General features: G+C 45.3%; 2 protein-coding genes across 5 annotated transcripts in view; both read left to right on the top strand.

The window, feature by feature from the left end:
* The window catches only part of WNT5B (Wnt family member 5B), a 64,783-nt gene extending 56,713 nt beyond the window's left edge, over window positions 1-8,070 (top strand). For all 3 annotated transcript variants that reach the window (XM_079303764.1, XM_079303766.1, XM_079303765.1), the window contains 2 exons: window positions 734-1,026; window positions 7,502-8,070. In XM_079303764.1, the coding sequence (XP_079159890.1) occupies window positions 734-1,026; window positions 7,502-7,960 (752 nt within the window). In that variant the 3' untranslated portion in view covers window positions 7,961-8,070. The remainder of the gene's footprint in view (window positions 1-733; window positions 1,027-7,501) is intronic.
* Window positions 8,071-16,373: 8,303 nt separating this feature from the next.
* Window positions 16,374-21,851, top strand: part of ADIPOR2 (adiponectin receptor 2) — a 43,750-nt gene continuing 38,272 nt past the window's right edge. Inside the window, exon 1 of one of the 2 annotated variants that reach the window (XM_079303379.1) lies at window positions 16,374-16,537. The gene's annotated coding sequence lies outside the window, so the exon portion shown is untranslated. Of the gene's footprint in view, window positions 16,538-16,732; window positions 16,873-21,851 lie in introns of those variants that run through there. The other variant, XM_079303380.1, reaches the window with a different exon arrangement.

Here is a 21,851-nt window from a genome sequence, read left to right as displayed (position 1 = left end):
CACAGACCCAACCTTGTTACTTACTCTTAGTGATTATTGCCAGACACAGTGGCTAAGTCAGCTGCTGTACTTTCAGCTTAGTGAACGACCCTCCTGCTGCTTGAGGGTTTCCTCAATGACATAGAATGAAATGTCTTGGGGTGATTTTATGATGCTTGTATCTCCAATTGTCTGTTCTGTTGGTGTTGAATATTGAGTTCTGCAGCTTTTAGACTGATTACAGAAGTGAAGAGGGAGAGAAGAGGTGCAGAGTTTGTTATCAGAGACTGCACTTGCTCCCCTGCATCCTTCACACAGACTGTATTGTCTGCAGTGGACAGTGGGAGAGAGCTCTCCTTTTGTTCTTGGTTAGTTTTTCTGGCTAGCTGAGGCAAAGAAGCTCCCTGAACTGTGGGGGTTTTTTTCCCTTTTTTCTTGGAATTCTTTGGACCTGCTCTGGACTGAAAATCCAGAGGAGCAGTGGGACATGTAGCCCACCAGGCCTGGCCTGGGCTGTGACATTTCCCAGCAAGAAGGGACTGAGAACAGCCAGAGCCGGGCTGTGACCCACGGAGGGGACTCTGCTGAATTTGTCATCTCTTTGGAGCGGCGAGAGGTTTTGCTGTTTGCTATTGCTCATTTTTGTGCTGGGGAGTGCTTTGCCTATTCAATAAACAGGGGTTTTTTTCCCCCACTTCTCCTGGGAAAGCCGCGGAGGCCGCCTGGCGCTAACGCTTTGTCCCCTGTGTCGCAGGCAGCCGCGAGACGGCGTTCACGTACGCGGTGAGCGCGGCCGGCGTGGTGAACGCCATCAGCCGCGCGTGCCGCGAGGGCGAGCTGTCCTCGTGCGGCTGCAGCCGCGCCGCGCGCCCCAAGGACCTGCCCCGGGACTGGCTGTGGGGCGGCTGCGGGGACAACGTGGAGTACGGCTACCGCTTCGCCAAGGAGTTCGTGGATGCCAAGGAGAGGGAGAAGAACTACGTCAGGGGTTCGGAGGAGCAGGCTCGCATGCTGATGAACCTGCAGAACAACGAGGCCGGCCGCAGGGTAAGAGGGGTGCTGGCCCTTCCTCTTCCTCAGAGGGAGAGGCTGGGGGTAGCTGGATATCAGATTCCATGGGGTTTTGATGGGAGCCAAGCCGGTGATGCCCCAGCGTCAGCATACAATCACATTTTCTGTTTTTGTGAATATTACAGACAACACTGACAGTATTCCGGTTTTAATGCCTTTGATGCCAGCTAAAGCCAGTGAACTTTGGGGTCTGTTGAGATACTGTATGGCACACATATGCAGGCATTTAAACCCTTTCCAAATAAACTAGGTGCTGTTATGGCCCATTTTTAAGGTTTATGTCTAAGAAATCAGCTTCCCAGAGCTCTGAGAGTGACAGGCTGGTGGTAAAAAGAAGAACCTTTTGGCATGTAGAGTTTGCTTCTACTATCAGCTTTTAGATTGTTGGTAGTGTAAGGCCAGGAGCCTGACTATCTCTGAAACTCAGGTCTTGCTCAGTTACCTTAGTACTGGGCACAGTAAATAGTTTGCATTTAGGTGACAAACATTTTCTGAGAAGATGCACAGTTTTGGTCTGAGGACCCCTAGGGATGGAGGGTCCATCTCTTCCCTTTGTAGTATGATACCAGCATTAATCACTGTTTCAGCTCTGAACCTAATGATCATTTGAATTTATCTGGCACTGGCTTCTAGTCAGTTCTTTTTCTGACTTTTACAGCTAAATCCAAGACCCTCTTAGTAATCAGAATTTCCTTGGCATACAAGTATTTATCTACTGTAATTTATTCACCGCTCTTTCTTGACAAACTAGATTGAGCACTGAAGATTCTCTCACTTTCAGAGGTTCTCATCAGCCATCAAATAATTTTCCTGTCACTTTAGTGTACCCTTTGCTTTTTCCCATTTTGTATGCATTCAGTGTATGCACTTTTGCTTTTCACACAATTCCTCTGTCTGTGATTAATAGCCTGGAAGGTGTAGCATCATTCATATGCAGTGCAGCTGTGTAATCCTGCCTTTTTCCAAAAGTAGAACAGGAATACTAACTTGAACATTCATGTATTTTCCCCAGGGTGTTTTAAGGTTTTATCATTCTTCCCTAGAAGTAAGCTTTTCAAAGGTTAATTTTATTTCTAATTCATGTTAAAAAATCCCATTAAGTGTACTTAGTCTTGCTCTTCTGCACATTCCTAACTAATATCCTTAGCTTCCTTATCAGTTTTCTGCCCTTTCTTACTTGTAATTGTTACTGAATTATCTTTGCCTTTCCCTTGGATGTCTGTCTTCTCTGTGTGTAATTTCAGCTTCATTTTGACACCAGAGATGATTTATTCAATATTTTGGTTGTGAAATCAATGTGTCAGGTTGAAGCATTGCCAGTACTTCCTGGTTCTTTTGCAAAATCAAATTGGGGTAAATTTGCAGAAGGTGAAAGACTGGGCTTGAAAGGTGTATAACTCAGTGAGTTTTGCTTTGGGATTAGGTTTAGTTTTTGTTTTTTTTTTTTTCTTGGATGGGCAGAGGTTCTGCATTTACTTAGAAATGGGAGTGTGTGTGGTGGAGTAGTAGCCTGAAAGTGACTTTTCTTTTTTTTTTTTTTTTGCATTATTTGCTGCATATCTGGAGCATGAACCCTGCCTAAAACAAGGAGTGATCATGAGACTCCAAGAGCCTTGAGGGATCCAGAGACAGAGTTTGGTCCCTGGTCTGAGGTGCCAGCTGAACTACAGAAATGTAGATTGAATGAACACGAGTCATTTTAGATCAGATTAAATTAAATGGAGGTATAAACCAGTGTTTAGGATGAATTAGGATTGTGGATTAAAAAAAAAAAAAAACAGAACACAAAACTCTGATAAACTAAGGGAGCTGATTAATAAGCTCAGCTAAGGAACTGGAGGTGGAGGAGGTCTGGAACTTTTTCAAGTCAAAGATGCTAAAGCCATTACAAGTCTGCATGCCAACAAGAGAAAAAAAGTTATAGGAAGAATATCCAGACCTCACTGAATGAATAACTGCCACAGAGAAGCTGTTAGGGATAGACCAAGAGCCTACTAAGAATGGAGGGGGAGGAAAAAAAGCAAATAAATAACAAAAAGCTCTGTCTCAGAGGTCAAGAACGGGAAAGAGGAGGTGAGAACAGGAAAAATCATGCTGAGTCAGACCTTGAAAAGGCTAATAAAATAAACAGCAAAAGTTTTTTAAACTTTGCAAATTGGAAGAAAGGAGACAGCCAGTGAGGATAGGGCTGAGTCTAAAGGCAGAGAAGTTTTGGTACCCAAAGTGAATGAATGCATTGCTTGGGGCTTTGACTTAGAGTGGGGGACATTGGATATCTCAGAGGAAAATAGGAAATAATTTGAGAAGACTCTTTTAAAGGTTGATCACACAATTTAGAACATCACTGATTTTCTAAAAGCAGACTAGATCTGATAGATCTCATTTATGTGAACTTCTGTGAAACATTTGAGGTATTTTCCCCATGGGAAATTCTTGGTTAAACTGGGAAATATAATGAAAATTGCAGTAGCTTTGAGATGGATAAGAAACTGGTTCAAGGAAAGACGTCAGTAAGTTGTGTGAAAGAATGTAGCTTGATTTTAATTGAGCTTGATTAGCAGAGCTCATCAAGGACTTGCCCTTAGGATTTTTGTTTCTCAGCCTCAACACAAGTGCTAGGATTGGGCTGATGAACTTTGCTGTTGATGCCAGTTATTATGACTACAGAGGAGAATCTGAATTCTGTACAGCAGCTACAGACACTCAGTAAAACAACATTAAGACCAACATTTGAGGCCTTGCATGAAATAGATCTTTAGTCATTAGGAAAAGGGTAGGAAAGAATTGGTCGCAGCAGTTGGCTGCAAATGACTGCAGATGTAATGTGGCTTGGAAGGTGGTAAATATCCTGTAACACACTAGACATAAGTCTTTTTATACAACATGGGGGAATACTAATGCCATTGTATTAAGCTCTCGTGAGGCCCCAAAGTATTGTGTGTTCTCATATTCCCAAGTAAAATGACCTCAGACTAGAAAAGGCTTGTTAGGGCTGACCCAAGGGACAGGAATCTTTCCTTAAGAAAGTGTGCTAGAGGAGCTTGCCATATTTAGCCTAGTAAAGTGAAAGTGGAGAGAGGATATGACTGATGTCTGTGTTTGTGGGAGAAATAATAGGGAGGGAAAAGTACTTTTTAAGCAAAAGGCCAATTTGGCACAATAGCAAATGGGCAAAAAGTAAATACATATAGGTTGAAAATCAGAAAAGGGTATTTTATTGTTGGAATGGCAATCAGAATAATGGTGGCTGAAAACCTAATTGCTTTTAAAAGGGCATCCTATGCATTTAGGGAAAATGTTACTTGAAGCAGTGCCTACAAGAGATCATACTTAATAACCCAGGAGGTCCTGTCTGGTCCTGCATTCCTAGACTTCTGAGATACTGGTTTTGTAAGTAGGAAGGTGCATATGTAATTCCTCATTCCCAGAAACTTCTGCTGGAAGAGAGGACTGCTGGAGACCCAGCAGTGAGCAGTGCAGAGTGACCACCAGCTGCCATCCCACTGCAGCCTTGCCCTGCTTTCACAGCCAGGGTTTCAGCTGATCCCTTCTAATTTATAGGCAGATTTTGGTGTGTCCCTTCACTCAGTTTCCTGTAAGTGAGAAAGTTCTCCTTGAATGCTGAGATTCAAGAGAGGATTGTCCCTCCTCTCAGTGGTGCTCAGAAAGAGCTGGGGGGGGACAGGAGGGAATTAAAGGTCTTTTATCTTTCAGGCAGTCCTGACCCCATCACCCCTTCACTCCACGTCTTAGTCCTTGTGTTGGTGGCTTCTGGCTTTATTGCTCTTGTTTGTTTGTCTTTGGCTGTTATCTCAAGATGTCCTTTCCTTCCATCTGTCTTTTCTTCCAATTGGTCTCCATTAGCCTCTCTTATTGCCCCCCTTCCTTATCTGTCACTCTGTCTGGCAGACTGTGGCAGTCAGTCCTTCCATGCTGTTTACCCAGCCAGCATATGGCAGCCTTCAGTCATCAGTCACTCCAGCCACTGCCAGAAGAGCCTGGAAGGGGGTCTGGCTAATTGACCACATAGGAATTACCCATTAATTCTCTTCCTGTTCCCATTCCTGCACTAAAAGAATTGGAAGAGAACTTGGGCTTATGGGAAGGGGCTTTAAGCCCTTCCATTAGAGGCATTTTCAACCTGTTTAAGTGGCATGGCCATCGATCAGATCCTGCCCTCAGAACTGCATGTGGGGTCTGTTATTCTTTACCTTGACCCGAGCCTGGTCAGAGAGGAATTCTCCAGTTTCCTCTGCTTTCTCCTCATCTTGTCAGTGAAGGGGGAGAGTGGGAGAGTCATTTAGCAACTGAGGCTATGGTTGGCTCCACCATGCTCACCTGTGATCACTGGTAGCATTTGCCTTCCCCACAGCAGTTCCTGCCCACACGGGCCAGATGTTTTGAGCATCAGTTGCCGAAAGCCAAGTCAGAGTGAATTCATTCCCATGACATTCACTGAGGGGGATTGAGTTGCAGTGTTTTTCTAAAGGAACAAAGCCCAGGATTAGGAAGAATCATAATACTTCATAAAAACACATGCAAGGGCAAGGGAGGCATGAGTGGCCTGGGATTTGACAGAACCATAAGCAAGAAGTGCTAACACAGGCTTATAACAAGCAGGCTGGCAGTGCAGTGAGGATATAGTAAGTGTCTGGTGCTCAGGAAATTCAGCTGTAGCCTGTCTGGTCATTGTACAGCAGGAATCCTTAAGTAACAGTGTGGTTGGTCCTCTGCAGTGGTAGTTTGATCCAAGACAAGTGCTTAACTCCCAGCTTGTAGCTGCTACATTGCACCGTGAGGGATTGCCTCGGTAAACTGAGCTCTGAGGAGCAGAACCAAAGCTTTTCAGTTTTAAGGACTCACTCCATTGACTTTCTCAGGAGCTGGATTGGCCTCCATGTGATTTAGCCATTAAGCCAAATTGAATCTTCACTAGCTGTCAAAAGCACTAGACATTAGCTAAGCAAGGAGCAACCAGTTGTTGCAGGAGAACTCTGACCTCTCCCTGCTGGTCCAGAACGTTGTTGTAGGCAGAGGCTTTTGCTTTCAGTGTGCTCAATTGCCTTAATCACCTTGGCACATGAAAGCAGAGAGCTGGGAAGCTTTCTGTGTCAGTGAGTGAGGCAAAAAAGAACCTCTGTGTTTGGCTGCTTTTTTTCAGCAGAAAACCTAGCTGGGAGACACATCACCATCTCTTTCAGAGCACTCTGTTTTGTTCTCATTTTCCTTGCTCTCCCCCATCACATGCAGCTGGTGGTAATTTTGCAGCCAATGCCAAACCTCTCTGCTTGGCATGCAGGATCTGGCAGAAGCACTGCAGGATGCAGGATGGTCTTGGGAGAGCAGATGTGAGCCTGATGGTGAGAGGATGAGGAGCCAAGGGCTGGGGGATCAAGCTGCTGTAACACAGAGTAGCTCTGATGGTGAGGGCATGCCCAGCTCTTGCTTGGCAAGCTCTGTCAGTGTCAGAGAGCTGATAGCATTGCACTGGTGTGCCTGTCTCTGAAGTGAACAGGAAGAACAAACCCAACCTGCATTTCAGTTTACTTTCCTTGGTTTTTATTCCTCAGTATTTCTCTCACCTTCCAGCTAGGGTGGAGAGGAGGAGAGTAAAAATTTCCCTTTACATCCTGTGCTTGCTCTGATGAGGGTTTTACACTCTGAATTTTCAAGACCCTTTTGCTAACTTTGATGCTGGATTTCCAGGGGTTTGATGCATCTCCAGCCCCCGCAGTCTCCTGAAAATGTAGCTGGGAGTGTCTGGGAAAAGGCAGCACGGGAAGCTCGTGTGTGCTGTTGAAATGCTGGCTGTTCTGCCTGGTGACAGCCCTGCTAGTGGAGAGAGCTGGGCACGAGATGGCGCAGGAAGGCAGCCAGGGCTCCAACTGCCTTCCAGGGGGATGCATCCATGTGTGCACCAGCACCCCTGCCCGCCTCTCTCTGGACACTGCCCCTGCACGAGCTCCTCTCGGCAGAGGTGAAGGGAGAGGGTGTGGATTTATTTCCAGAGGATGCAGATGTGTCCCTGTAACAACAGCATCGAGTCCTGGTGCAGGCAATAGGAAATGGGCTGGTTCCCGGGTGTCTTCCCTTTTTGCAGCACTGAATGGGAAAAACATGCCACACCATGGTGGTCTGTGAGGTGGGGAATTCCCAGAGTCCACGCAAAGAGGGCTCCTGCTCCTGGCCCTGCTGTCAGAAATCTGCCAGAGGGAAAGAAGGTGGGGTGAGGAAGTGTTTGCAGGCGGTCTGGGCAGAAATAGCAATATTTAGGGAACGGGAACACAGCAGTCACAACAGGGGGAGGAGCAGACCTTTGTCTCCTCTGAAGGGCGAAACAGCAGCAGTTGTGGGCTGGTGAGAGCAGCTGCACACGGCGGGCTGGCGGTGAGGGAGCAGCTGCCGGTGCAGCGGGAGCGCGGCTCTGCCTGACCCGTCCCTCTCCCCGCAGGCCGTGTACAAGCTGGCGGACGTGGCCTGCAAGTGCCACGGCGTCTCGGGCTCGTGCAGCCTCAAGACCTGCTGGCTGCAGCTGGCCGACTTCCGCAAGGTGGGCGACCTGCTCAAGGAGAAGTACGACAGCGCCGCCGCCATGAGGATCAGCCGCAAGGGCAAGCTGGAGCTGGTCAACAACCGCTTCAACATGCCCACCCAGGAGGACCTGGTGTACGTGGACCCCAGCCCGGACTACTGCCTGCGCAACGAGACCACGGGCTCGCTGGGCACGCAGGGGCGGCTCTGCAACAAGACCTCGGAGGGCATGGACGGCTGCGAGCTGATGTGCTGCGGCCGGGGCTACGACCAGTTCAAGAGCGTGCAGGTGGAGCGCTGCCACTGCAAGTTCCACTGGTGCTGCTACGTCAAGTGTAAAAAGTGCACAGAGATCGTCGACCAGTACGTCTGTAAATGAATGGAGCCGCCAAAGCAACAAATCTATATTATATAAATCTATATAAATATATTTTATATTTGTATAAATAAACAGATGGTGATAATAATTAAAGAAGCTTATTTAAGAGACGTTTGGGTTTTGGAGTTTCCCCCAGGTAGTTTGATGTTCTTTCAGTTCTGCTGGGGGATCTGTCTTTGGGTGCATCTCCCCTCGGATGCTTCAGTCAGGGTGAAGAAGCTGAGGAGGTGCTGGCAAAGCACACCAGCATGTGCTGTTCCATTACAGACAGAATGCCACTGAGAAGAAGAGGAGTGGGTTCTTTCTTCTCTCTCTGATCAGTAAATCTCAGCATTTTGCAATAGGTACTGCATATTGGAAATTACAGCCAGATGTGGGTGAGTCCTAACTATTCAGATTTTAAATCCTTCACTGGGAAATTCGGAACTGATTCTTGGTCCCTCTGAGGGCTTTGTCACATTAGCTAAGGCTACGAGGGTGTGGCTTAAAATCCACATTCCTGGATGCTCCCCAGACCACAGTGGGGTAGAGGAAAGTTCACAGCCTGCTGTTGTGAGGAAGGAAGGTCAACCTGTGGCTGACCAGTGCACAGCCTGGGTGTGCCCATGAAGCCAGCACCTGGCTCTTCTGTACCATCTGGCCTGAGGGAAGTCTGCCCAGCCCAAACCACGTGGCTATGTGTGTGAGGGATCTTTTTTTTTCTTTTCCTTTAAATCCCATGCTGAAAATTAATTTTTCAATAGAGAGGAAAAGCTGCTGGTGTCAGGGATGGTTGCAGAGTGTATTTTGTCAGTGGAAAGAAGCACTGCACACATGCACGTGGCTGCTCTCCTCATCCTGCTGCCGGTTCTCCTCTCTGAAGTGGATGCAGGTGGTCACCTTGTTCAGATCTCTGAAATCCTCACCACCACCAGCACAGTTATATGGTTTCTCTTTAACATTAAACACCCCTCAATGACATTTCTTCCCCTCTGCTGCTTGTGTACACATGTGTTTTGTTTTATTTTTGGTGAGGTTTGTTTCTTTTGCTGCTCTGTGTTTCACAGGGCAGTATTCTTCCCCAGTATCAGCTAAGTATAGGAAGGTTTGCTCCCAGAGTGTGGGTCTGTGTCCACTGTGGAAGTCTTCTCTGTGTTTTTCCTTGGTAATAAAAGACTGTAATAAAACTGTACCAGGGCAGAAGGCATTACCAAAGTCTGCTAATCAACCTTGCCACACTGGGATTTTAGTACAATCCAATTCATGAAGCAGGGAGCAAATGCTGTTTGTAGCACAAGACATTTCCTGTACCTCTCAGCATCTGCAGAGTTCATTTGCAGTCAGAACCATCAAGAGAAGCCAACTCTCAAAATCTAAAGGTTTGCTAATGTACATCCGCTTTGTTACTGACATTGCAAGGGTGCTGTTTTTTCTTTTCCCTGTAAATTTTAAAATATGCCAATGAGCAATGAGCCAGTCATGAAGATTATTATTTTTATATTAAACCTCTGTTTCTTATAAAACATTGCAGTTTTACAGATTCCACCATTTCAACCACCAGAGAAGAATTTATATGTACCTTTCATACTTCAAATATTTGAGGACTCCAGAAAAGCACAAGTAAGAGAAATTATGCTTAATAATTAGGAGCTGTTGTTTTTTTAAACCAATGTGTCCAGTTTTTATTTTATTTTTTTTAATCCAACAGGCAATATATTTGCTGGCATCCCAGAATGCAGTTTTTTGGAATATAAACAGTGGCCTAGATTTACTTTATTATATAAAATCCAAAGCCAGTGGTATTGTAATTCAAAGTAACGGAAATAGTTTTCCATGCATGGAAAAAATGTGAGTGCAGTGGCCTGATCCAACTCCCATTAAACTTCAGTGGGAGCTGGACTGAGCCCAAGATTGGATCAAATGTGTGAGCTATTCACTCCTGGGATACTCTGTTTCTAGCCCAGTAATAAAATTTGCTCTACCTTGGATAGATCTGAAAAAAAACCCCTTTCCTCCCACTACCCTCACCTCATGTTCTTGTCCATCCTTATTGCATCAGTGCTTGAAGGTGTCAGCTCTTTGTGTATGACACCCTCAGGCATTGTTAATGTGTCTTATAGTTCAAAATTACTTCATCTGGCCTTTCTGATAAAGACCACACATTTTAGGGAGTCACCACTCTCTCTCCCTGCGGTTTGGCACCACAATCAATTCTGTGGGTGTAAACAACTCTGGGAGCGGAAAAGTTGGCACTGTTAGGGCTGCTATTCATCTGGGTGTCCCTGGATATGTCCTTTTTCCACCTAAAACGTTGTCTGGATGGAAAAAAAGATGTGTTTTGGCCTTTTGTCCTAGCATTCCAGACCTCTGGCAGCCTGCTTGGACTGGGACCATAGAGCGATAGGAGAGAAGTGACCATTAGATTTCTTTCCTCCCCTTTTTTTTTTCTCAAGACCCAGGTGTCAGTATTTTAGATTTTCTGGGAATTTTATTTCCAAAAAGTTGATCCCACTAAACTCTAGCTTCAAACTTAATTTCAATGGAACTCACACATAAAAGAACCTCCATAGGGTGGTAGTAAGTATAGAATAAGAGCATGGCCAGATTGGCTTGATACAAATCCAAAGGAAGTAAAATAAAGCTGCAGCAGAACTGCTTCTTTCCCCTGGAAATCAAAAAGTGGTGGATTTTAAATTGTGACTTGTTTAATGCACAAAGTGATAGAAAAGCATGTAGGGCTGGGAGCTAAGTTTAATTCTGAGCTCTGCTGATAATCTGCTTTGTAATTTTCAGATAGTTCCTTAATTTCTTTGCATTTTAACCTCCAGCCTCCTACTGTATTAAATAAGGAACAGGAGACCTCCTTTTTCTGTAAGGATATTTGAGAAATATGGTTGAAAAAAATGTTTAATTGAAGGTCTAATTAATTGAGTGCTCTGCTAATTAACTTTGGCAGGCAGACAGCTGCATCCACTTTGTGTGGGGGACACTCAATTGGGCACAGAGAGGCTCAGCAGCACCTTGCAGGGTTGGAGGGGTTGTGGGGGGCTCAGCAGGAGCCTTGGAGGGTCTGCAGCACCCAGAGCATTATTCTGGGACAATGCTGGAGGAAGGACTGTGCTACACAAGGAAGGTCAGCTCAGGGCTTGTTTATTTATGGCAATTGAAGATCTTGTAGCTGAAGTAAGGCTTAGGGAGGTCAACCTGGTTTCTGCCTGCTCTAATTCTGTCTGCAGCTTCATATGGATAAGATCCTCACACAGTAAACTATTATATACTGTGGGCTGCCACATTCCAACCCTGAAGTCGCTGCACTTCAAGGCTGATAGAAATGGCCACCCTTAAGTCATGTAAAACTAAAACATTTTGGGCTTAAAGGCACTATGCAAATATACTGTTACTGCAAGTCAGTGAACATGGGCTCCTAAACAGAGCAGAACAGGATGCAAATCTGTCATCATTTTCCAGCTGGCAGCTACTGCCCAAGTTATAGTGGGAATGAATGAGGCCTCAGTATGCTCTGCTGCAAGGTAAGCTAAGCAATAGCTGATGCCTGAACAGAAACCTTCAGTTGATATTAATCATGCTAAAAAGAAGTTGTCAGGGTTTTGAGAAAATTTAAATGAACCTTCTAACACTGCTGAACTTGAGGCCAATTGAATAATTTGGAGGCTCACATTCTTTGTCCCCAAAATGTCTGTGCCTGCTCAGTGTAGCAGAGCAGCTGCTGCCTTTTGCAGTTCAGGAAACAGCCACGTTGAATCCAGACATGCAGCATTGGTGTAACTTAAACTTTCTATATGGATCAAAGTTTGTTCCCTGTGGACTCCAGAAAAGCACAAATGAAGCAGATCTTGTTCAGTCATATGAAATCAAACATGCAGGAGTCTCTCTGCTCGCTTGACCCCATCCAGGGAGAAGCCCAGTAGGTTTAAATTACACTGTGGGAGCAATTCCTCTTCACCTGTGGCTACAGAAATATAGACAGTATTTTCATCTGCTGACACAGCCACAGAACATCCCAAGGAGACCTTGGGAAATACCTTCCAGTGACTACAGGGCATTTCTCAAGTGTCTCTCACAAGGCTTTTCCAGAATCAGGTGCTTATATGGTCATTAACTTTCATTTAGCTTTTGTTTAACCACATTTCAGGTTAAATAGTTTCTAGCAGATAGTCAGGTTCACTGAAGGGCAGGCTGTGAAGGGATTGTCATAGGACAGACACATGGCAGATGTGAACATAATATCAGATCCCCTTCTCACAGGCTGTGTCTAATCCCTGGGACACAGAGATGCATCCATCTCCTTGGTGCAGATGTTTGTCCTGGCCATGCTCTGACTCCCTGGCACCAACACCCTGTCTGCAGAGGCTTGTGGATGCACAGATTGTCGAGTGGGCATCCTGTCCCAGCTCCAGGCTTTGGGACTGGGCCACCTTCTGAGCACACCAGCTCTGAAATCTAAATATAAGCAGCTCAGACATAAGCAAAGGTTAGATTTCTGTGCTCAGCAGAACACGTACCTGGAAAGACAGAATTATGATCAGCAGTGCTAAATGGCAAAATAACGATAATAAACCCCCAGTATGATACAATAATCACAGCACACTCGTGTTCCATCCATCAGGACCTGAAGCTGTTACTAAAATGTCTTGTTTCTTAGCCCTGTTTAAATGACAATGGAGATCTGGTTTTGTTGTTTTGTTTTTTTTTTTTTCATTAGAATTCAGAAAGCTATGAACCTATATGATAGCATTTCCTTGAAGATAGAAAGAGAGAAAGGGGAAGCAAACAGGGTTAGGAGCTCTCCCTGTGAGCAGTAATAAAATGCAACAGTCATAAAAAGAACTGAATACTAAATCCTGCCCTGTGACACTTGGACACCTGCCCTAAGTGTCACAGTTAGCTCTCCATGTTACCCACCCAATGCAAGCTGGCTCTGAAGCCCCTCCAACTTCCAATAATTCCAGTACTTTAAACATCCAGTTTAAAGGCTTGCAGCAGTAACACACATCCTGGAAAAAAAAAAAAAAAAGGTCCATGCTCTTCCTTACCCTAAGGCAGTTTTATTCTGAATCATCATCTCTCTTGTGGCTCTTCCCAGAGTGCCATAAGCATGTGTCAGCCCTTCACAAGACTCCCAAAACATCAAGATTATGTGGGATGGGCAGGATGGGGCATTACCATGCAAGGACAACACTGCCTTTCAGGGGAAAAAAAATGAAAATATGTGGGGTAGACTCACATCTGTTGGAGCTAATTGTGACCCAGAATTGTCCACAGCCTCAAGGAACTGCACAAGTACTTGGCATCTTCTTGGCCTGAGCAAACACCTAGACCAGTTTTTTGGCGTGGCAGCTCTCTCTTATTCACTGTGATGATTCTGGCCAGTCTCAGTTTCATTTGCCACGGGAACATTTGTTTTCTCCTGCTTGGGAACAACAGAGTTAACCAGTAATGACCTGCCAACTTCCACAAATCACAGGGCTGTGTATATAGGACAAACACATTCTGGAGGAATTAAGGCAATGAACATTTTATTACTGCTACATTTTCTAGCAAGCTGCAAATGCCCAGGCAGTACATAACTCTGCTTTTGAAAATTTGTTTTGCTGTAATGCAGGGTACAGCTTTGCTTTTTGATTTCCAGGCTCTTGAACCAGAATAAATTACCCAAATTCCTTTTATTTAATATTTATTGAATCAGTATTCCTATCTCATTTTCCCTCTTAATTGGCTGCATACACATTAAGTTATGGTGACAGGAAATGACAGATGAAAATGACATGCAGCTTTTACATATATTTTTCGTCAATGAAGCTCAAAATATTTTTCAATCATTAGCACCATTTTGCAGAAGAAATCCTGAAAGACAGGGCAGGAAATACTTCATCTGACAGGCACGGGGTGGAGCTGGAGCAGCCACTGCAGCTGCTGCTCCCCATGCTGCTGCCCAACGGCTGTCAAAATGCATTTTGATTGATGAGAGAAAACATAAATACGCGTTAGAGTGCAACTGTAATGTTCAGTAACCACCTTGCTCCCTTCACAATAACAAAAACTTTAATGAATGTGTGAGATGGGACATATTTTAAAGGAGAAAATAGGGAATCATAGTTTTAGAAACAGTTTTTAAGGAATGGGAAGGTTGCATTTATTGTTTGTGGGTATTAGGGATCCAAACAACTCAAATATTGATTTACAGGGATAATTTTGCTTCTGTTAACTGTCTCACACTCACTGATATGAGCTAAAATTTCTGGGTTTGAGGACAGGTGTGTTGATTGGAGTGTGGCTCAGCAAAGCATTAAAGTACATAGAGTCACACAAATTACAGACAGGCTCTCCAAATCATCCAGTTATTCTCCCTGGCAATTGCTAAGGTTGTCCTCTAACAGAGCAGTGTTCCCTTCATGTTTTGACTGGTCTCACTCTAAAACAAGTAGGTGTAGGGTTTCCACCATTTCCCCCGAGGACACTATTTTGGGAGGTGAAATCTCCACGTCACACAGGTTTTCCTGCTGCTCAGCCAACACTTCCCATTCCTTAACAGGGCAATTCTTGTTCTCTTTGGTGCTCCCCCTCTGTGCCTCTACACCAGACACGGGAGTTTGGGCTCTGTCACCCGAGCCAGGAGCTCCTGTGACACCAGGCCAGGGAACACTGTCTGGTTTTTATCATCCTTCTGGTCTTGTACCAGCTGTAACCTCCCTGCCCAGTGCCATGCCCAGAGCAGGGAGGTCAGCCTGTGCTGTGGGGCCTCTTCACCTCCTCCAGCTGCCCTGGACACAGGGGGTGTGCAACCACAGAATGACAGAATCACAGGATCAGAGACTGGGTCAGGCTGGGAGGGACCACAGTGATCATCTGCTCCCACCTCCCTGCTCGAGCAGGGCCATCCCAGAGCATGTGACACAGGACTGCATTCAGATGGTTCTGGAATATTTCCCTGAAGGGAGATTTCACACCCTCTCTGGATATTGTGTTCCAGTGCATGGTCACTCATACAGTAAATAAGTTTTTGCTCATATTCAGGTGGAATTTCCTGTGCATCAGTGTCTGTCTCTTGCTTCTTGTCCTATTGCTTGGCATCACTGAGAAGGGCCTGGCTCCATCCTCTTGGCACCTCCATTCAGATCCATTCAGACCCCCATCCAGGTCCCCTCTCAGTGTTCTCTTCTAGTGCAAAAAAATTATAGATCTCATCTGTCATTTAAACAGAGCTAGGAAACAAGACATTTTAGTAACAGCTTCAGTCCTGCAGGAGAAGACTGATGGATGGAGGGCATGAGCATAGTATGATCATTGTATTATAATAGGGGGGTTATTGTTATTGGGGCATTTACAACTGCTGATCATGATTCTTTTTGTCCTTTCTGGTATGCGTTCTATTGGGAACCTTCCCTGCAGTGTGTTGTCTGTGCCTGGATGGCTCTGGGCTGTTCCCACAGCTGGCATCTCTGTCATAACGTGCTGGGGTTTCCCCTGAAACAGATTCTGAGAAAAGATGGTGACGCTGCTGTCTGCTCAGGGCACACAGGAAGCGGTGAAAAGTGAAACCCCCCTCCAGCTGGGGACTGGAAACTCCATTCTTTGCCAATCCCTTCTGTTCTTCGGCCACCACAATCCCATGTAGCAATACAGGCTGGGGACAGAGTGGTTGTTTTGCCCAGGTGGCCAAAAGGCCAGCAGCATCCTGCCTGGATCAGCAGTGGTGTGGCCAGCAGGACCAGGGCAGTGACTGTCCCCCTGCGCTCAAGTACTGTGTCCAATTCTGGGCCCTTCAGTTCAGGAAGAACTTTTTGGTGCTAAGAGTAAGTCCAGATGAGGGCAATGAAATTGGTGAAGAGTGTGGAACACGTGCTTTACAAGGAGTAGCTGAGGCAGCTGGGGTGTTTAGCCTGCAGCAAACGAGGCTCAGGGGAGACCTTATGGCTCTTTACAACTACAGGAGGGTGCAGCGACAGGACGAGAGCACAGAGTGATGTCTTAGGTTGGACATGAGGAAAAACTTCTTTACAAAAACTGCCCAAGGAGCCGGTGGAGTCACAGTCCATGGAGGTGTTCAGGGACAGAGTGGACACGGCACTGAGTGTCTTGGGTGTTTAAGGACAGATGGACACGGCACTCAGTGCTTTGGGTGTTTGAGGACAGATGGACACGGCACTCAGTGTTTTGGGTGTTTCGAATGGACACGGCACTCAGTGCCCTGAGTGTTTAAGGACAGATGGACGCGGCACTGAGTGCCTTGGTCTGACTAACACGGTGTTGTCTGCCCACACAGACACACACACATAGGTCGGACCCGCACCTCGGCCCTCTCTCCCCACAGAGCCCGTTCCGTGGGGAGGGGCAGCACCGCGGCTGCGGCTGCGCGGCGGGAGCGCGGGCCGGGGCGGGCCGGGCGCTCCGCGCGTCCTTCCGGCGCCGGGCGCGCAGCCGCGGCCGCGCGTCCCGCATTGGCGGCGGCGGCCTCGTGCGATGGTGACGCCGTAGGGCCGGAGGAGGCGGCGGCCGGGCCGGGGCGGGCGGCGACGGCGGCGGCAGCGGCGGCCGCGGGACGGGGGCGGCGGCAGCACCTCCGCCGGCCGTTGCCAGGTGAGCGAGCGCCGGGGGAGCGCGGCCGCGCTGCGCTCCGCGGGGTGTGCGCGGCCCGGGCGCCGCTCGCCGGGCCGGGGGTGGCCGCCCGGGCTGCGCGGCCGCCGTGCGGGGCGGCGGGAGGGAGGGAGCGGCGGGCCCGGCCGGGCTGGCGGGGCGGGCGGCGGGGCCGGGAGCGGCGGAGGCGCGGCCGGGCCGGGCCGGGGCGGGTTAGGCCCTGCGAGCGGCGCCCGCGGCCGGCGGGTTCCCCGCGGGGCACGGCGGAGCTCGGGGCATGGCCGGGTGCGGCGGGAGGCTTGAGGCCGGCCGGGCGCTCTAAGTGGGTCAAGAGCACCGTAAGTGGGTCTTGTTTATGGCCTTCCGTGCACTTGTTGCTTGTCAGGGCAGGCAAAGCTGCTGCTGCGCCTGAAATCTTCTTACGGAGGCAATATAAATAATAACTCCTCCGCTTGCACAGTATGGGAACATTTTTTTAAATTTTTTTTTTTCTTTTTGCCAGCGGAGTGTTTTTAAGTGCATATATCTATAAACACTGCAGTTACCAACAGTCGATAACCTAATATAAATATTTGATATTAGGGTAACCAGAGTTTGGATATTCTCAAGTGGTACCAGAAGAAACTTTTAGAAAAGTTTTGTTGTTTTGTTTCTTTGTTGTTTTTTTTTTTTCCTGAGAGAGTCAGGTATTCATCTCTTGTTTACTTGAGATGAACAACAAAGACCTTGAAACATATGGTAATGGCTTGAAAGACAAAGAAGAGATGACAGCTGCTCTTCTTTGCCGGGGTTTTCAAGCAGTGTCAGTTTCTTTTTGTGTTTTTCTTAGCCTTACAATACAGTTGATTTTGCGGTTTCAGTAGATGTGTGGGCATTTGTTTTGAGACCATTAATATTAAATGATAACTTTATGGTTTTTTTTTGCCATACGGACTTTGTCACTTTGTGTATATAAACTATCATGCAATTGTCACACAGCAGAAAAGCTTTTAGATGTTACCCCTCGTTTAAAGGAACTTTGTGTTCTTCCTGCGGCATTGAAGTTTTTCGGGCAGCTGAATTGTCTAGTGTATCGCAACCATGTTGTGGATCTTTAAAAACTGATCGAATTTTATGAAGCTGGCTAAACCCTCTGGGCAAACCCTTCTTGGCATAATCTGGTTTCGAGAGTTGATGTCTTAGAGTGTAATTTAAACTCTTGTTTTCACTCCCTTGCTGTAGTCAGTGTCAGGGACTATTGAATTTCTGGCTCTGGTCTTCACAGGTCTGTTCTGGAAGTCAGTGAAGAGCTGCGTGCTGCACAGCACTCTCAGAATTGTAAAAATCTCAGATTTCAGAGGCCTTTTTCTAGTATTTCAGTGTGGAGGTGCTTGTTTGTTGCAGAACCTTATTGAGACTACTTCAGGTTTGTGGTAGCTGCTGTAACAGAGGAAAATATGTTTGTCATCAACAGAAGCAGGCGTTGTGTCATGGAGTTATGGGTGCAGCACAATCATGAAACATGGCCAGTTCTCCTTGTTATCTTTGGCTATGACCAGACTTGTTTATGGGAGAAAGGAAGTTTGTGTTTTGAGTTAGTTTTTTTTTTTTCTCTTTTCCTGCAGGGTTGCCAGCCAGTTGCAGTTAAGAAGATTTCCCGCTGTGGTTCTTGCATTATAGGCATAGCTTATTAATAATGTGTGAACTTAATCTGTTTTGTGACACTTAAACCTATATGTAGGCTATTAGTGTGTGTTAGTAGGCAACTTAAAAGAAGGTCATTGTTGTGTTGGAAGTGTAAGATTAGTTGATAACATACAGAAATTATTCCCTTGTCTGAGCTGACAGCTAAATATGGTTGTGAATAAGGTTGTTGGCAGCTTTGCTGTGAAAGCCATAGAGGATAGTTGCTAATGTGGAAACTGAATCAGAATAAGGGGTGGAACAGCTAAAAGCCTTGTCCCAACCCAGCTCAGGTTTTCAAAATGATGCTTTCTGAGCATAAATCAGATATGAGAGCATAATGTGGTGTGAAGGATAATAGTTTATATTTGGTGTACTTCTTCAAGCAACTTTTCACAGTGAGCATTTCTCCAACGGGTTCTTATATATTGTATGTATATTCTCAAATAGAGATTGTAAAAAGCCATGGGTATAGGAGCTTAAATTATCTTGGAGACAAGAGAGCCAGACCCATGAGGTTTTCCATCACCCCCTTACTCCAGTCTGTGCCTAATGGACTTGGAGCAGTGCTGGTGAGCTGGTGACATTGCTACGAGTTTGGCAAGTGGCTAGTGACCAGTGGTTTTGGCAATGTGGGTGAGGCTCAGACTGGAAACCTGACTCCTGGATGCAGGATTAGAAGGCTGGGCTTTGGAAAGCTTGTTCTTGCTCTAGGCAAAGGTTTCTGTAGATCTGTGATGAAGGAAAATTAATGGGAATTGGCGGGGCATGTAATGCCGGTGATTTTAATGCTTGGATCTCTGCTGTTATCTCATGTCTTCAGTTGCATGTTCAAGGAGCTGTGTAAAGCATTCATGTATGAAAGATACTCAATATTATGCACTAAAAATTTTGCAAGTTTTGCAGGTTTTGGATTGCATAACCGTATTGTCCAAGACACCGTGCAAAGCAACAAGCCTTGCTTTTGTTAGTGGACATGCTATTTGTGCATAAAAAAAAAAATCTTGATAAAGAAATTTCAGGAGTTCGTTGGATTATTATGCCATCAGCAATTCAAATCCTTGAGCAGAAGCAGTTCAGAAATGGAAATAGCCGTTTTGAGTATTTATGATTTGAAAGTGTCTGTCTGAGTCATTCAGTGAATTTTCTGACAGACAGCATTGATAGATTTGAAAAGACGTGTCACAAGATAATGGTGGTGATTATGAAAAGTATTTGGGACAGTGTTTAAGGGGAGGGCTATGATTTTAAACTATTGTTTTCTGATAGAGCTTGCTTTAACTGCCTTGTCTTTTTACAAGATGTATTTCAGCTGTTTGTGCTTAATGTGGTGACTGTGCTTCTGCTTTTTAAAGCACAAACTTGTCTGTCAAGACAAGTGTAACACAGAAACTGGTTTTCAAAATTCAAGAATGTGGAAGCAGATAAGATGCTAGTTCTGATTCTTGAGGAAACTGATTTCTGAAAACATTTAAAATTTTGTTTATTTGAATATGTTCCTACTACTGGAACATTTGACTTTTGAAGTAGGATGCTAGGTGTAAGCTAATAAGAAGCAGGAGGTGAGTTGTTTTGACATAGTTCCTGTTATAGAGCTTTGAAGAGAACAATCTGTGTTGTGGAGTGAGAGATGCAGACTTTTACCATCATGTAAACTATAGAACTGAATTTAGCCAGTGATTGCATATATTTTCTACAAAGTTTATCCCAATAGTTTGACATAAAAATATAGTCTTAGTCCAGTTTGATGATGAACCTCAGGGTTTCCTTTCAGGACAAGGTGGCAGAGTTTGTTTCCAGAGGGCTGCTCCACCACATGGGGATGTTCCAGCTGGTGTGGTGATAAGCAGGAAAGGAGGTGCCACACAGCTTATGCTGTTGCTACTTGATTTGAGAAATAGCAAAGAACTTTTAAGTGAGTTGGCAAAATTAAGGTGCTTAGAAATATGAAAAGCAAATATTACCTGTCTAAATAGCATTTTGCTTTTGATTTAACATGTATTCTGGAGTTGCAGGTCTGTGCTGCTCTGTTGCTGGAGGAGAGGGTCTCTTTTTCTGACCAGGCAGGATTCTTTAGGTTTCTGTGAACTGCATGTGTGTCTGTGATTTTGGGGCATCTCAGGGCTGTCCTGTGGTTACATGTACTGCAGAAGGGGTTCTTCAAGCACATATCTGGGTGTAAATTTCACAGGACACATAATTGTCAATGTACAATAATTTGCTGCATGGTTCAGATGGATTTCAATAGCTGTGAAAATGCAATGGAGTTTGCTGGGATGTGCCAGCTGCTGTAGCACTCTGTGAACAGGACTAATTAAGCCCTTGTGAGAACAGAAAATAGTCAGGCACTATTTACAGGAGGAAAGTGTTGGAACAGGCAGAGCTGTAATCATTAGCTCTGAGGTACCTTTAGATAGCAGTAGGCAAGAGAAGAGACAATTTACCAGCAGAATGGGCTGAAAGTCATATCTGAATACTCAGAGTGGGTATTTCAGTGTTCTGCCAGCACATCTAAGTGCATTGAAAAGCTGCTACAGGAAAGGCTGCTTTTTTTTTTTTTTTTTTTTTTTTTTTCCTGTTTTATTCTCTTCTTTCTGCTGGTATTTTATCTCAAAATACTAAATGATCATATTTTTCACCTAATGGTGAGAAACAAACATACAGCAGATCTAGATGTCATAACATTGCAACATTGCCTGCCTTTGAATAGATCCTGTAAGAGTCTATCTCTGCCAAAGTGGTTTGTTGTTGTGGAATAGTTGTTTTTCTAAGGGTATCTGTGATCATCTGCATCTATTCAAAGATAAGGTGTCACTAGGCTGCTTTATCTCAAATGCACCAAAGCAATTTCTCATATCTGTTCATCCAGTTTCCCTCTTCCTCAACCAAATTAAATACTCTTTTCCCCTAGCATGTTGGCTCCATCTGCTTAGAGGGTTGCAGAGTCTGCCATTCTTAGTTTGAAGCCAAGGTCAATTGTGCTGCTCTGTTTGGGTCTAGAGGATGGCAATTTGTGTGGTGTGGAATTTTTTAGGCCATCACTGGATGTGTTAAGCAGTTCTACCACTTCTAGATAAGGGTCATTTTGGTGCTAGGAGCCTTTAGTGGGCTTTTCTGTGTTTTAATGACAGCATTCTGGCAAATTTCCTGTTTTAGCTCCTTCCTGATGGATGTTTTTTACTTGTCAGGTTTGATTTTTCTCAAAATGTTGTCATAAGTGTGTGTTAGTAAATTGGATGTTTATGGATGTTTGAATAACAGGCTCCTGGAGGGAACAGGCCATGGGCCTTCCTGCTATATGAAATATTTTCTTCATGTAATTCTGCAGACTTCATTAAAGGTACTTACTTATCCTCCTTTGCTTTCTTGTCTAAACTATTTGGTAGGTGATATTAGATTTTGAGAGGTGTAACCATGATAAGGACTTCAAGATCACATATATCTCTATATTGTTGCTGGTTTTTGTAAAATGCAGAGCTTGTGATGGAAATGAGATAGTTGAATAGAAGCAGTAAAAGCTGTCTTTTGAAAGCAAATCCAACTCCAGCTATTTAGATTAAATCTGAATGGTAAAATTCCTTTAGCTGGTGGCAAAATTCCCTAAGTTAATCTTTAACTCTTGCTTGTACTAGAAATGTGTCCATGTCCCCTGGAC

The sequence above is a fragment of the Erithacus rubecula genome (assembly GCF_903797595.1).
Source record: "Erithacus rubecula genome assembly, chromosome: 4".
In the NCBI taxonomy this organism is placed as follows: domain Eukaryota; kingdom Metazoa; phylum Chordata; class Aves; order Passeriformes; family Muscicapidae; genus Erithacus; species Erithacus rubecula.
Note: the sequence above shows the minus strand (reverse complement) of the source record. Positions and strands in the feature narration are given on the sequence as shown.